Source organism: Ascaphus truei, chromosome 6, assembly GCF_040206685.1.
Source record: "Ascaphus truei isolate aAscTru1 chromosome 6, aAscTru1.hap1, whole genome shotgun sequence".
Taxonomy (NCBI): Eukaryota; Metazoa; Chordata; class Amphibia; order Anura; family Ascaphidae; genus Ascaphus; species Ascaphus truei.
Genome location: NC_134488.1, coordinates 96,330,958 through 96,346,206, shown reverse-complemented (window position 1 = coordinate 96,346,206; position 15,249 = coordinate 96,330,958). Strand labels below are relative to the sequence as shown.

Sequence of the window (15,249 nt, the reverse complement as noted above, 5' to 3'; positions counted from 1 at the left end):
GATGGCAAGTCAACATCTCCTGGACCTGTTCAAGAAGGAAGATAAGATATATTCCTCTTCAAGCAACGGAGGATAGTGGACTTCCGTGCATGATACTGTAGCTGAGGATCATTGTTTTGTGGGTCAAGAGTTGTTGATGCCGCAGTTGAATGAGGAGGGTGAGCCTTCATCCCGGCAAGGGTAAGAAACACTTTGATTGACTATAGTATGCACATTGATTGTCACTGTGGTTATCTCTGCCCCCATTGAGGGCATAGATAACCACAGTGAGAATTAATGCATTTTTTGGCTACTGTTTAGTTTAATTGTAATCTAATGTGCTGTTTATTTAAATGTCTTTTTTTAAGGTGCCCATTGATTGCCAATGTGACTTCACAAATGGACAAAAGCGCTATTAACCATATTTGGCTACTAGGACTTTTGCCCATTTGTGTGTGTGGTGCTGAGTAGAGTGGGTGGGGAATGGGGGTAGTTGCTCCAGCAAGGGTAAATAGGCCTCCCGGGTGGTTAGGGGGGTTAACCCCTTAATTACCATAGCGGTTACTACCCGCTAATGTAATTAAGGGGTTACTGGCCAATAGCTAGTGTTTTAATGTAAATGTTGGTGCCACAGATGAGCAGGGGGAGGACAAGGACGGCCTTCATCCTGACAGGGGGAAGTACAACTTTTATTTAATATAGGGTGGCTGGCTATTTATTTATTTTGAATGTATAAAAGTGCGTGGGGGTTTGTTGGGGGTAAAGGGGGTGGGTAGTAGGGTGACCATTGGTTGCCAATGTATTTGTGCCTCATTGAGGGCATAGATAACCACAGTGACAATCAATGGATTAAATGGCTAGTGTATTTTTGTTATAGTATTGTAATTTGTATTGTATTGTACAGGCATACCCCGCTTTAAGGACACTCACTTTAAGTACACTCGCGAGTAAGTACATATCGCCCAATAGGCAAACAGCAGCTCACGCTGCGCCTGTCAGCACGTCCTGAACAGCAATATCAGCTCCCTACCTGTACCGAAGCTGTGCGCAAGCGGGGAGACTATAGAGCCTGTTACAAATGCGTTATTTACATCAGTTATGCACGTATATGACGATTGCAGTACAGTACATGCATCAATAAGTGGGAAAAAGGGAGTGCTTCACTTTAAGTACATTTTCGCTTTACATACATGCTCCGGTCCCATTGCGTACGTTAATGCGGGGTATGCCTGTATTTTATTGCAATGTACTGTATATTTGAATGAGCAAAAGTGCTTTTAGCCATATTTAGCTAACAGGGCTTTTACCCTTTACTATGTGTGGTTTTGGTGGTAGAGGGGGTGAGTGAAGGGTGAAGTTGCCCCGGGGTGGATGTTTAGGCCTCCCGGGTGGGTAGCTGGAGAGGTTAATCCCTTAATTACTTTAGTGGTAGTAACCACTAAAGTAATGAAAGGGTTAACCCCTCCTGCTACCCACCCAGGAGTCCTAAACACCCACCCTGGGGCAACGTCACCCTTCACTCACCCCCTCTATTACCAACAAACAAATAACAGCGATTTAACCCCATTCATTACCATAGCGGTTTGCCACTAAAATAAGGAAGCTGGGCTGTCATTTTATTTTTATTACATAGGATTGAAGCAGGGGGTCTCCGGAGCTGATATTAATGCGGGTCAGCTCCGGAGACCCCCGGCTTCAATCCTATGTAGTAAAAATAAATGATACTCCTTCATATGCACATCGCAAAACCGATCTCGCCACCCTTTAGGTAGCAGAAACAAAATATATGGGTTTAAGGTGTGATGTGCATATGGAAGCTACCCGAATAGCAGTTACTGGCAAAATATGCGAGTTTGGAAATGTTTTGAGCTATCGCACGGCTTGTCAGAGGCAGTTTGCTAATGCTTGTTAAAAAAACATTTTCAAGCCATTTTGACATGTGATCGAAGCTTTCTGAAGAGCTACAGTACACATGCAAATTATTTTGGAAAGTGCACTTAGCAAACGTTATGCCACTTACAGTATGAAAGCTACCTGAATAGGCCGCTAAAGCCTTACCACAAAAGAAAAGCAATACTGTTCGAGCTGGCCGAAAGTGATTTAACTTGGCACAGTGCTCATAACCTGACACAGATAAGGCAAATTCTTTAAAAGCAAACAGAAACGAAATCTCTGAGGCAGCTTCATGTTTCCATACTGATATTTATTTTCTGCGTCTCGATCACTTACCATTAACAGTGTATTTATTCTTCTATCTTCAACACTGACTGCTTTGTGAAACTGTTTTACGTTTAGTGTCAGAGATTATAGGCACTTTTTTTAAACTGGAAACAATAGCTGCATTGAAACATGTCCACTATGCCAGTAAACTGACAATCTTGGGATAATTACCATTCCTTCCCCTTTCTGTATTGTTTTGTTTTATCTGTGATACCTTAGTATACTGTAGATACATGTCAGTTAATTCAAAGTACTTTGTGTTTATTTGCATCATTACAGGTACTGTAGTTTCAGAGCATTACTTGATTGCCTGTTAAAATTAGTTATATAAATCGGTGTCAATTGATGTTGTTTTAATCTATTTGTGGTTCAGTCAATACCTACAAGCTTCAGCTCCTCCAAACTTGCATAAGAAATGTGTATAAAGAGGATTCTTAGTTCTTATACAGGCACGATGAGGTGGACTTGATGGGACCTATGTACTAGGTGTCAAAAAAGCAGCGGAGCAAAATCTTAATTTAAATTGCGCTTGTCGCGCTTCTACTAATATGACATTTCTCAATATGCACCAGCAGCATAAAAAAAGTATTTTTTGTCAAAGAAATGGGCCCGGCTCAGCGTTCAGATGTTACTGGTATGTACAGATTTAGTGAGACTTAGGCTGCGCTTATAGTGCCTTGCGACGGCGACGCCGCTCCGAAACAAATACATTGACTTTGTTGCAAGCGCTTATAGTAAGCGCAACGGCGAAGGAGCGGCCAGAAATTTTGAGGCCGGGTAAATTTGATTTTTTACAGACAGTCGCCATATGTGACTGTCTTTAAACCATTCAAATTGCGCAGCCCACCCCCTTAGTGACGTCACTGCCCTTGTCGCCAGCGACGTTGCAAAAAAACTTTGGCTAATGGCGACGGCGATGGGTGACGTCATCGTCGCCAGCACTATAAGCGCGGCCTTACTGTCCCCAGTGCCGCAATCAAACAAGCAAAAGTCCACAGCGCGGGGGACAGTGTCAGCGCCGAACGCGCTGTGGGGGTTCCATATCCACCTGGGCCGTGATAATTGCGATTACAGGACAGCAGGCGGATCGGCAACGCGCACATTGTCTTACTACATCTGTACTAAACTAAAACACTGGGACGTTTGTCCAAATTATCTGCCATGTTCAACTTAGAATGAACCCCAAAAATATTAATAGTGTTAGCACAACATGAAATTGCTATGTATCAACCCAGACATGTATCTGATGCAGCACGGGTGTTTACTTATATACTGTACAGATATTCTGTGGCCAGACTAATGTTTCTGCCGGGAGTGGTGACCCGTTGCTGTGGGTGTTCCCATTAATAAGTAATGGACGACCCGCAGCGATGCCATGGGAACTTTAACTGAAGCCATTGCTTCCGTAACTGAAGCTGTAGGTTAACATAATACATTATTTTCACAGTATGGCTTTTATAAATATTAGACCCATTTATATTTACTCATTTTAGTTATAAATAAAAGCATCATTCGGTTTAATTTAAATTGTATCAGTCAGGTATTCAACATGACACTGTGCAATATTCACTTTAATGGCAGAGATCGCTGATTCGGGAATAACACAGCGGATTGCGCTTTGATGACTTCGGGGCCATGTATCAAAAATATTTAAAACCACAAATAACGCGTCAAATGTATTTATACATCTTATATACCACGCTCATTATATGAAGGTTTGTATTTTTTGCTCTGAAATTTTGATGCAGAAAAAAGGGCAAATATAATCTTAGTACATGGATCCGAATGAGACTTTTAAAGTATGTGTGTAACAGTAATCCTATATTAAAATATACAACTGGTGAAGTTGCACACCAATTTTCATGCATTTTATCAGTCGCGCAAACTAATACTGTACTCACCATTCCAGAACCATCCAGTAAAGATCAGCTTCTTCATAGTGAGACTAACACGTTCCATGAGCATCAAATATCTAAAATTATAATACAATCAAAGGCTTTTCTGTGAATGTTCTTCAGGTCCTTTTTGTTTTTGCACTGTTTTCTTTTTAAGTACAAAACACACCGTACTGTATATGCAGTGTTTTCAGTGTTTCTCGGTTTGGAATATCTTACTGTACCATGCAAAAAATACTGTTAATACCTTACACATAGCTAATGTCTAACATCAATTCAATTTGTCGTTTTGTTCTCCAATGCAACTACAACACACATCACTGCGAAATGCTCAAAGAACTAGATTGGTCAACACTAGAGTCTAGGCGCAAAGTTCACCTTTCCTGTCTTGCCTTTAAATTCTTCATGGGCAAGCTACCCAGCTACCTGAACAAGCTCCTCACCCCTACCACATGCAGCACCTATCACCTGAGATCAGACTCCAAAAGACTGTTCATGGTCCCAAGGCTCAACAAAGTATCCGGACGTTCCTCCTTCTCCTACCGTGCACCCCAAAACTGGAACAACCTATCAGAGTCTCTTACATCCACCACCAGTTTAAGTTCTTTCAAATCTAAGGCTGTCTCACACTTTAATCTGGTCTGTAACTGTTTCATACGCTCATAATATATATTTTCTTTAACTGTGCACGCAATGTCTTGTATATAATGTATACCCTGTTCATTTATGTAACTGTATTTGTAACCATGTATTATTTTGTTTTACTCTGTGCCCAGGACATACTTGAAAACGAGAGGTAACTCTCAATGTATTCCTTCCTGGTAAAATATTTTATAAATAAATAATAAATAAATAAATAAATAATAGTTAGATATTAGATGAGGTTGAAAAAAGACATTAAGACATTAAAAGACATTACGTTCAACCTGTGTTCAATGTACACACTTTCTATTTACAAATTATTATAACTCTATTCTGTTATACACAAAAGCAATAATGTTTTATCCAAGAAGTGCTTTTGCAAAGGCAGAGAGCAAAATTTACCTCCGTGTAATTCATTTATTCTTCAGTAACAGCAGAAAAATGTTCCAGTAACTAATGTTCAACCAAAAAAAGAAGCCTTTTGAAATAATAAAACATGGGATTCGACTACTAAGCTAGCAGCATGCCTGCCGTTTCTCTTTCTCGTCATGAGCAGTCACAATACGTGTGGTACATATCCCAAAAAACAGTCCCTCTATAAACCCCCCCCCCCTACAACACTATCTATATGAACATGAGTCTGGTGCGTGTGATTCAGCTCCTGTAGCTGCTCCAACGAACACACAAAGGCACCCGGAACCTTAATCACAGAAAATGCTCGGGGTTTCCCCAGCTGGAACCTTTGCCAAGCATACTGCAATTATGTGTTGATACTGCCACAAGAATAATAATAGGGAACAATACAATAGTTCATAATATTTACAATGCTTAATTGAAAACAATACGCATTATTAGAGGTTTTTTTTTTTTTTTAAATGTAGCCCTTTTTCTGAACCCTCCCAAAGGAACTACTGGTCACTGTATAACACTTGCGGCTCCAGGAGATATGAGCCTCCGCTAGCTGGGAGCCTGGGGTAACACTCATACACTTACTTAGCGCAGCGCCTCCACTTACCCAGGATCCCCGTGATGTGAGATTCCCCTGGGCAAGAAATACATACACACACATGTAATGCAACCAACTTTACTGTATTAACGATAATGCAGAGTAACCTTATCACTCTATAATGCAACAGGTAACCTTAGTGGCTCGGCCACTCTCATCAGGAGCAACGTCTCCGTCCCCTCACCGCGTGCCCCACACACCGTGTCCATATATATTAAAGTGATGGTATAGGCTCAGTTCTTTAACCACTCGCTCAGTGTTCCTAAAGAGTTTAGCCTAAGGCGGGACCAGCGCCTGTTGACCGGTGTTGGTGCACTTGATGTTACAGTACCTTCCGGTCACGGCGGTGACCGGTTCCTCTTCGCAAAGGGTCAGATGAATCAGCGGTCTGCCTCCTGGGTCTCAATGTCCAGCCGTTTGGTCCCAGACGACTCTCCAGCAGACCTGCTCCGCACGCTTGTCCCTTTGTCCCTAGCTGTCCTCACAGTAAGGGGTGATGCTCGCTCTCACTATAGGCCGTCCCTGCAGCACAGCAACCTATGGTGACTTCAGGGAACACTCCTAGGGGCCTACAGGGTAGCTTGTCCTTGCAAGTGGGTCACTGACCCCCTGCACCCACACTACCTCTCCCTTCACCTCCCGGATCCCCTCTGACTAACTCAACCTAAACCTGCAGCAAACACACTGCACTCACACAGTACCTGCAGCAACCGCACTGCACTCAACCGGTACCTGCAGCAACCGCACTGCACTCAACCGGTACCTGCAGCAACCCACTGCACACACACTGAACCTGCAGCAACCCACTGCACTCACTCGGTACCTGCAGCAACCGCACTGCACTCAACCAGTACCTGCAGCTACACTGCACTGCACACACACACTGTGCCTACTTGTCAGCGCTCACAGCACTACCAGCCATGACACTGACAAGACTGCATACTCACACCTAAGGGCAGAGTCCCTAACCTAGGGGCTGTCCCTCAGTACTTACCCACTACCCTGGTGGGGATTGGGGCCTGCCTGGGATCTGGGGAACTACCTTACCTGGTGTAGGAGCCACTTGCTCCCTACACCCTTCCTCCCCCTTCCTGCTCCCAGCTTCAACTGCCAAACGTGGTCCCCGGAACATTGTAGCCTTCCTCCACAGGAGAAGCTGCAAAACCCTATTTGCTGGCTGGCTGCACGTGATGTGAGTGAAAGGGCAATCCCCAGAGGCTGCTGGGAATTGTAGTCCACTCAGGACCTCTTTAGCATTGGGACCGTGTGCGCTACCCTTACTGCACCTGCGCGACCAATGCGCACGCTCGCGCAACCTGTCATGGCGGCCCACGCTAGCCTGGTGTGCCGCAGAGCCTCGGAGCGCTACATGGGGGGTCTCTGGGGCTGAAAAGAGACCGGGGTTACATAAATAAGCACTTCTTTACCTTGTTATAATGCAGAAGTTAATGTTGAATCTCCCCCATCCCTGAAAAGCAACTTTCTACAGTCATACCTTTCTACAGGCATTAACATACACAAAGGGTCCAGAGCATGTATGTAAAGCAAAAATTTACTTAAAGTGAAGCACTACCTTTTTTCCACTTATCGATGCATGTACTGTACTGCAATCATCCTATACGTGCATAACTGATGTAAATAACGCATTTGTAACAGGCTCTATAGTCTCCCCGCTTGCGCACAGCTTTGGTACAGGTCGGGAGCCGGTATTGCTGTTCAGGACGTGCTGACAGGCGCATGCGCGAGCTGATGTTTGCCTATTGGGCGATATGTCCTTACTCGCGAGTGTACTTAAAGTGAGTGTCCTTAAACTGGGGTATGTCTGTATAACATTGGTGGGCAACAGGCACCTTAGAGGCCAGATGCAGTCCTCAGGTGCTTCACATGTGGCCCCCAAATGCTTGCTGCCCTGCAGCCTGCTTTCTCCCCAGTGTGGAGAAAGTGAATATATAGCAGGTGGAGATCATAACGTCTCCCGACTCCCTAAGGCTGCACCTATACTGCCGACGGCGATGCGACCGATGACGTCACCCGTCGCCATTGCGATAGTTGTAATGTAAGTTTAGGCGACGTCGCTGGCTACAAGTGATGTCAGAAAGGGGGAAGGCAGAGGGACGGAGAAGCTCTCTGATTGGCCACATAGGGAGACCGTCGCTAAAAATATCAAATAACAGTGACTACCAGATTTTTGGTAGCGCTGTCGCTTGGTCGTGCCGACGCATGCATTATAAGCGCCATGACGGCGACAATGCATTTAATTTGACGTGGCATCGCCGTCGCTGGCACTATAAGCGTAGCCTTAGGCTAAGTTCAGACAGGCTACTACACGTTCGTGCGTCCGCGTCTCTGTCTGCTGGGCGATGTGTGCTCATGCCCAGCATACAGAATGAACTGACTTGGAGGCGGGACTACTCAGCCATTTAATTAAAAAAAAAAAAGAAAAAGTGTGTTTTAATTGGCTGGCGAAGTACACGTGACGCGGCTGCCGCTTGAAATCACAACTTCATTTGTCTCCTTCAAGTGCAGCGGCGTCAACGCTGTACTTCCCCGCCGGGTGTCGTTTTCAGTTTGAAAACTCACACACACCAAAGTGAAAGAGTGGCGAACGTGCGCGCGCACGTAAGGGCGCACACGTCACATCGCATTCTTGCACGCAGTCTTAGCTACTTAATGGTAGTGCCATAGTGGTCCTCTGTGCTAATCACTGGTTCCCACTGCACGAAGAGTAGCGGGACTGTATTCACCAGTGTAACGCTGTACTGCCCGCAGAGCAGACCAGTCCCCAGTACTGAGGTGGGTAAGGGTATAACACGCACCCACAGCAGTGAGGGCATGCCCGGAGTGTGGTAGCCTGCGTTGCCAGGTCTGGTGAGAGAGGTTTAGCCAGATACTTGCCGAGTCCGGGGCACCAGAGGTCCGACTAGTGAAGTCCAGAAGCCATTGGTCAAGGGTAGGAGAAAAAAGCGTAGTCGTAGTCCGAAGCCAGGTCCAGGGGTTAGAGAGGTACACGTAGTCAAATGGAAGCCGAGATCGAGTCCAGAGAGGTTACACGGAGGATACAATACAGAGAAATACCAGGATTGGCGCCTAGGTGTAGATGTACAAATGAGTAATGATACAATAATCAATGGAACAGTGACACCCAATGGTGGCAAGCGATAAATCGGAAAAGTCAAATGCCCACAAACACCAAAGTGATAAATGTGCAATATAGCCACTCAACCTTAACAGAAAGAAAACGTCTTCGTTTTCCTTGGAACGTAGTGGATGGATGTAGTAAGGGAGCGGGAGACCACATATGCAAGAGAAAAAATTTGGAAAAAATAGTACATCACTGTAATGCAAAGTCAGCAGTTCAAACGCAGTAATCCACACACATTATACTCATGTGTGAGAGTGAGTGTAGCATATCACACTAAAAGTGTGCAGGAACAGTGGACCTATGTGGAGGACCCTCTGAATAGCAGGATGGAAGGACAGGGTGCACTATGACAGGAAACGGAAAAACACCATAGCGCAGACTGTACGAAAATTTAATCAAATAAAAGCACTTCACAAGTGCACACTTACAATGCAGCAGTTAAAGTAAGCAGTGATATACAGAGAGGTTGGGCGAGAGACAATCTCACCGCTCCTTCTCCGAGAATTGCCCCAGGTGGAGAGGAAACGCTTTGCAGTTGGTGCTCCTAATTGCGGCCGCAATAAACACCGATCAGCTGGGCGTCCTTCCACCACGTTCTTACTCCGTTCTTGCCTCAATTCGACGCGTTTCGCAGCCCACAGCCAGCACCACGTGCAGCTCTCACCAGGGGGCACTCCAAGCAAGGAGAAAAGACCTTGTGGTCAGAAACGTACGTCGCTCTGGAGTTTCTGTGATTGCCTAATGATTTTCTTAGATTAAACAACTTTTCGTTTTGAGTGTGCTGCGAACTCTATCTTTTTGTATATCTTACAGACCGGCTGGTTTACATATTACACTTGTAGCCCTGTGTAATTTTGGGGTTATATGCCTCTCTCCTCCTGTGCAATAATCCCTGTTAAAAGGACAGGTTTGCCAGGAGTAATCATGAGGTTTGCCCTCATCCCCTGTGATGTGTATTGTGTAGTGAAGGAAGTTACATCATGCTCTGTGTCCAATTACAGTGACACAGGGGTGGTGCCTTCTGGAGCTATATAGTATGCATCACTTCCTGAATTTAGTGTTGAAGTGTGTGAGTGTCTCATCCCACTTGAATGAGACTGTCTGACCCAACACAGTGCCAGGGCTCTGGCAAGGATTGTGGTCCTCCCCTAGGGGAGAGGTGGGCAGACTATTCCCCTTACTCTATTAGAGAGTAAGGGAAGAGCAAGGACAGCTTCTAGGGCCCTGACTAGGAGTGGTGTCCAGGGACTTCCTTGAGGTGGGCAACCTTTATGATGTGCGGTCTAGAGAGCGGCCGCAATGATGGGCAGTCTGCCAGTAAAGATGACAATAAAGGATGTCCAATTTGAAAGAACCTTCTTGCCTGAGAGTGGAGTCATTCAGGGAGAAGCTGCACCGAGAGGTTCCATTCCAGAGACTCCTCCCTGCTGTCGTGGGGACCTGGGAGAGATGGAGGCGCTGTACCAGAAGTGAGTAGTTCTCAGCATTACCTCACGAGCCAGTCCTGATGTATTTTTCCCCATATCACCACGGAAGACTCAGGAGTTCTGTAAGCCAGCAGGTGCACCACACTATAGTACATGTAACATGGGGCAGTTTCCTCACGTAAGGGGCCAATATGAGATTGGGGGGGAAACACCGTTACATTTTTGGTGGCGCTGCTGAGATCATCAGGACAGGCTTTAGCTAGGCGAACTGAGGAAAGGAAAATGTATGCTACCAGGAAAGTGCTGCGGAATGGAAGGGAGCCTAGGAGTCGTCAGGGGTGGGATGTCTACTCGCAAAGCACACCCTAGGGCCCTGTATGGTGTAAAGTAGATCTGGAGACAGGGCTATTGCTGTTCTAGTCACCTTGAGGCAGCTAGTCGTAGGATGCCTTAGGGGGTAGCCTGGTTAACGTGGGTCAGGAACTCCTGAGAGGGTCTGCGCTAGGTGTAGCCAACAGTAGGTGACGCCCTAAGTATTGCATGGAGAAGCCCAGAGTACTTCTAGCCAGTAACCAGACTACTAACCACAGAGGACACATACTGGACTGATACCGTGTACAGCATACACAGAAAGAGTTTAGCCTAGCCTGAGGTAGTGCAACACAACTGAGTAAGACACACTTACGATACATGTAGAGGTGCACTGGCATACTTTATTGCATCAAAATGGCGACTGTCCAGCAGAGAAGCACCATGTGCGATTGCAAAGGAAAAGTAAAGATGGCGACTATAAGTGATGATGTCCCGCGCCGTGCGGAGAGTCCAAAATGGCGGTTCGCGCCAGAGATGGGAAGCGCACGTGCTGTGTGCACAACGGAGGTACAAAATGCAGAAATGACTTTTGCAAGTTTGCTGTGGAGTGGTGCGAAAGCTGTAGCCGCGCCTTTATTGTCCTGCCTGAATTACCGGGGTGCGACCCTGGAGGACATTGCAATTATGTGTGAGAAGGCTGATGGAGTATCTGATTGCCAGGCGGTGATTACTACTTAAGTCACAACTGCTGCTAGTAGGGATTGCAGAGCGATCCAAAATGGCGGCTCCCGCCTCCCTGGGAGACCGCGTGGGCTGTGTGCAGAAAATAATTTTGCAAGAACTTGGCCGGGAGTGGCGCAAAAAAGAGAACCCCACCCTGATCGGGGAAGTGGCGCGAAAGCCGTGGCCGCGCCCTCCTGGGAGGTGACAGGCTTAGAGCTGACTCTGGGTCATGACGTGAAGCTGTGGGACCCTCCTCTAATCTCCACCAGAGGGAGGGGTCCCTGCATCTGCCAATGGAAGACTGAACTGACTGAGGGAGGAGCTGGATGTGCGCTTCCTGTCCCTCAGTTGCGAAGAGCTGGTGAGCATGAGAGACTGCTGTGCCATGTCTCTCCCTTACCCAGCGCAACAACTAACTGTGTCATGGCGGCCTGACGCCAGACATTACTATTGAGGTTTGGATTCTCCTAGGGAGTAATCTTTGTAGTAATATGAGGTTCTGAATACAGTAATGTGGTTATGGTGATTAGGCATTATGTTGAATTATGTATGGTGTGTGCCAATGTATTTTTGTATTGATGATACTGTTGTTTCCTGTATGTTTTGCAGTTGCCTGTTTGAAGGAAGGCCCCGCAAATTTAGGACCAAGTGGGGACCAATGGCGTCGGATAGCGAAGCGTCGTAAAGCGAAACCCGTTTTCCCATAGGAACACTGTTTAAATCAAACGTTCCGTTCCTGAAGGCATTTTTTATGCTAAAATACACAGAAAATGTTACTCGAGCAATAAGATATGCAGCACACACATAGATTATGATGGAAACATTATATTTATTGATTCCAGAACTGTAAAATAAAACTGTAAAAATAAAACTATGCTGTATTTTGTACAGAAATGCACATGAGCAAAAAAAACCATCAATTATTGGAGGAAGATGATTGGGGGGGGGGGGGGGGGCAGATCTTCAACAGACAACGGACTTTTTGGAGGTGATGTAGGTGGACTTGAAGGTTTCGGCCTCTTGAAGAATCTCTTCATTGAAGTCTGGACAGATCCTTTCCTTTTCTGCGTGTAGATCTCTCTATAGCAGCTGATTTGGTTAGACACCCCACGACTGACTGTTGAACTCCGTTCAATGTTAGGGTCATTGTCCTCAAATATGGCCAGTGCGCTATCAATGTGCTTGAATGCTGCAGCCAACATTTTGGTTGACAATGATTTACGTGGCTGTGGCTGTGCCACATCAGCAGATTGGTGGGCCGCCTACTCAGCAATGTTTTGCTCTTCTAATTGCATGAGGTCTTCATTACTCAACTCGTTAGAATGTGAGGCGAGCAACTCCCCAATATCCTCGTTTCCACCTCCAAGTTGAGATCTCTGGCCATTTGAACAACAGTTTCTGTAACCTCTGCAACAGTTTCTGTAACCTCTGCAACAGTTTCTGTAAGGCCTTGGACATCAGACACAAAATCAGGGCACAAATTACGCCAAACTCCATTTAAATTAGATTGTTTCACCTCATTCCATGCCTCTCCGATGTTTCTTACTGCATGGAGAATGTTGTAACCCTTCCAAAATTCTTTTAAGATTGGACCTCCTTCCACATCAGTTGCTCTGATGGCCTGGGCAAATGTTCGCCTAAGATAGTAGGCCTTGGGAGGCGCATGTGCGACGGGTACGGTGATGGAGGTTTAACCCAAAGGCTCCGCTACCCGTCGGCAAATAAAGCTAATAAACTACATGTAACAGGGGTCTTATCCCTGTTCACAAATGTGCCTCTAATCCAGCAGTGTGGTGGTTAACTGCTGGTAGGCAATTAACTAACACCACCTGCCTGATTGCTTAGAAAAGCCTGTCTTTTGAGATAGGAAGTGAGACTCCTTTGCTCACACCTGGAAGGAAAAAAGCCTCTAGAGAGGAATGTGGAGCACAGCACAAGGACGGACAGCAGGACCAGCACATCAAGGGTTAACTAATTTATTAGTATAGGGGGACACACCATAAAACCGGACAATCACCACTCTGACGCGTTTCGGGCTATGCCCTTTGTCAAAGAGTATGCCCCAGACTTAACAAACACATATTTATACATTGTTTAATTACCTTAATCGCGTGTACCTGTGTCGATGACGTCAGCAATCCCGGTGAAACTCTCGCAAGATCTTACTCATGAGCAGGGCTCTGAGAGACTATTCACCAAGATGCATTGCGCCATCGTGCAGGAAAAACGCTACATAGTAGGACAAAAAACAAACAACTCACAAATATCTAGTGCCATCCTTCATCTAGACCGGAAGTGACGTCGCGGGACCTAATCCTGTATCTCACGAGACATCCAGACTCACTGGTGCCTCAGAGAAACAGGAGCAGGCACCACGGCACTCTCACACCTGAGCTGAACTTTGGAGACAGGACAGAGATTCCTTAGTCCACAACTGGGCTGAACCAAGGAAGAGACACTTGTCTTGAGCCCTGCCAGAAGAAATAGCAGAGCTGCTTTAAAGACACAGGGGAAACGTCTAAACCTGAATGCTGGCACACCCTGAGGAAAAGGGAGCCGAACCAGGGACAGAGAAGATTTTCCCTCCAAACCACAAGGAACAGATAAGACTTTCATTTATGAGACTTTCTATATCTGCTTATTTAATGCTATATATTTGGGGCTGGTAAAGAACCTAGCTAACCAACCCAGTCAGAGAGGGCTGAGCTATATGTGTAGATAGTCTCCAAAGCAGAGATAGGTTTTCTTAGTTTGGCTCACTATTTCACTTATGTTGATTTTTGCTGTGTTCAAAGTTGTTCAAAGATCTTCATAAATTTACCCATAACATCACCCTAAAAAGACACTTTCTTAAACAAGATAGGGATCATATTTCTGATGAGGCTGCGACTAGTCCTATTACTAACTCTGAGACAGAGCTAGATATTAAGCATACAATATTCAAACCACAGTCCAAGTTTTATCCCGCACATTCCAAGGGTCACCATTTTTAATATGGTCACCAATGATTTTAATGTTTTGGCACGTAATTTTAAGTCAGGAGATATAAGACATAATCTCAGTGCGAGTGAATCCCTAGCGCTTAAAATCCTGAAAGATAACAAAAGCCTCATTATAAGACAGGCAGATAAGGGTGGGGGTGTAGTAGTACAAAACAGATGTGACTACGAGAAAGAAGCACTGAGACTCCTGAATGACATATCGTTTTACGCCAAATTGTCTAAGGATCCCACAACGGAATATTTGAAAGATTTTAAAGCAATGTTAGATAATGCAGTTTCTTTGTCTATTATTACTGCAACAGAGTTTGCTTTCCTATTCTCTGAATTTCCCAGGATCCTGATATTCTATCATCTGCCTAAGATGCATAAGGCCCTAATGGATCCACCTGGGCGCCCAATAGTATCGGGTACCCAATCGATGACAGCTAACCTAAGTCAATATGTAGATTTTTTTCTCCAGCCATACGTGGGCAAATTAACATCTTATTTGAAAGACTCGACTGCAGTTCTAAATTTGTTTAATGGGTTCAAATGGAAAAGCTCCTATTTATGGATTACGTGTGACATTAAAGCCCTCTACACGCACATACCCCATCAAAAGGGGATGGATCAAAAGGGGATGGATGCTGTGAGTTCCTTTTTGGAAGCAGATCTCCAGTTGCACCCATTGAATAGGGAATTCATCCTCCAGTCAATAGGCTTCATATTGAAGCATAACTATTTCTTGTTTTTATCCAACTTCTACCTGCAGGTTTCCGGAACTGCCATGGGGACAAGATTTTCCCCCAGTTTCGCAAACCTGTACGTGGGAGAGTGGGAGTCACATGTCATCGCGCCAAACAAACCCTACAACAGGAATGTCGTAGTATGGAGACGCTATATAGACGACATCCTGTGTGTG

At 45.4% G+C, this 15,249-nt stretch overlaps 1 protein-coding gene across 4 annotated transcripts in view; it reads right to left on the bottom strand.

Annotated features, from left to right (window-relative positions):
- Nucleotides 1-6,917, bottom strand: part of LOC142497447 (uncharacterized) — a 34,677-nt gene extending 27,760 nt beyond the window's left edge. For 2 of the 4 annotated variants that reach the window (XM_075605243.1, XM_075605240.1), the window contains exons 1-2: nucleotides 5,139-5,371; nucleotides 4,101-4,171 (exon numbers count right to left, since the gene is read on the bottom strand). In XM_075605243.1, coding sequence (XP_075461358.1) covers nucleotides 4,101-4,164 — 64 coding nt within the window. In that variant the 5' untranslated portion in view covers nucleotides 4,165-4,171; nucleotides 5,139-5,371. Of the gene's footprint in view, nucleotides 1-4,100; nucleotides 4,172-5,138; nucleotides 5,373-6,073 lie in introns of those variants that run through there. The other 2 variants (XM_075605241.1, XM_075605242.1) reach the window with 2 other exon arrangements.
- Between the last annotated feature and the right edge of the window lie 8,332 nt (nucleotides 6,918-15,249).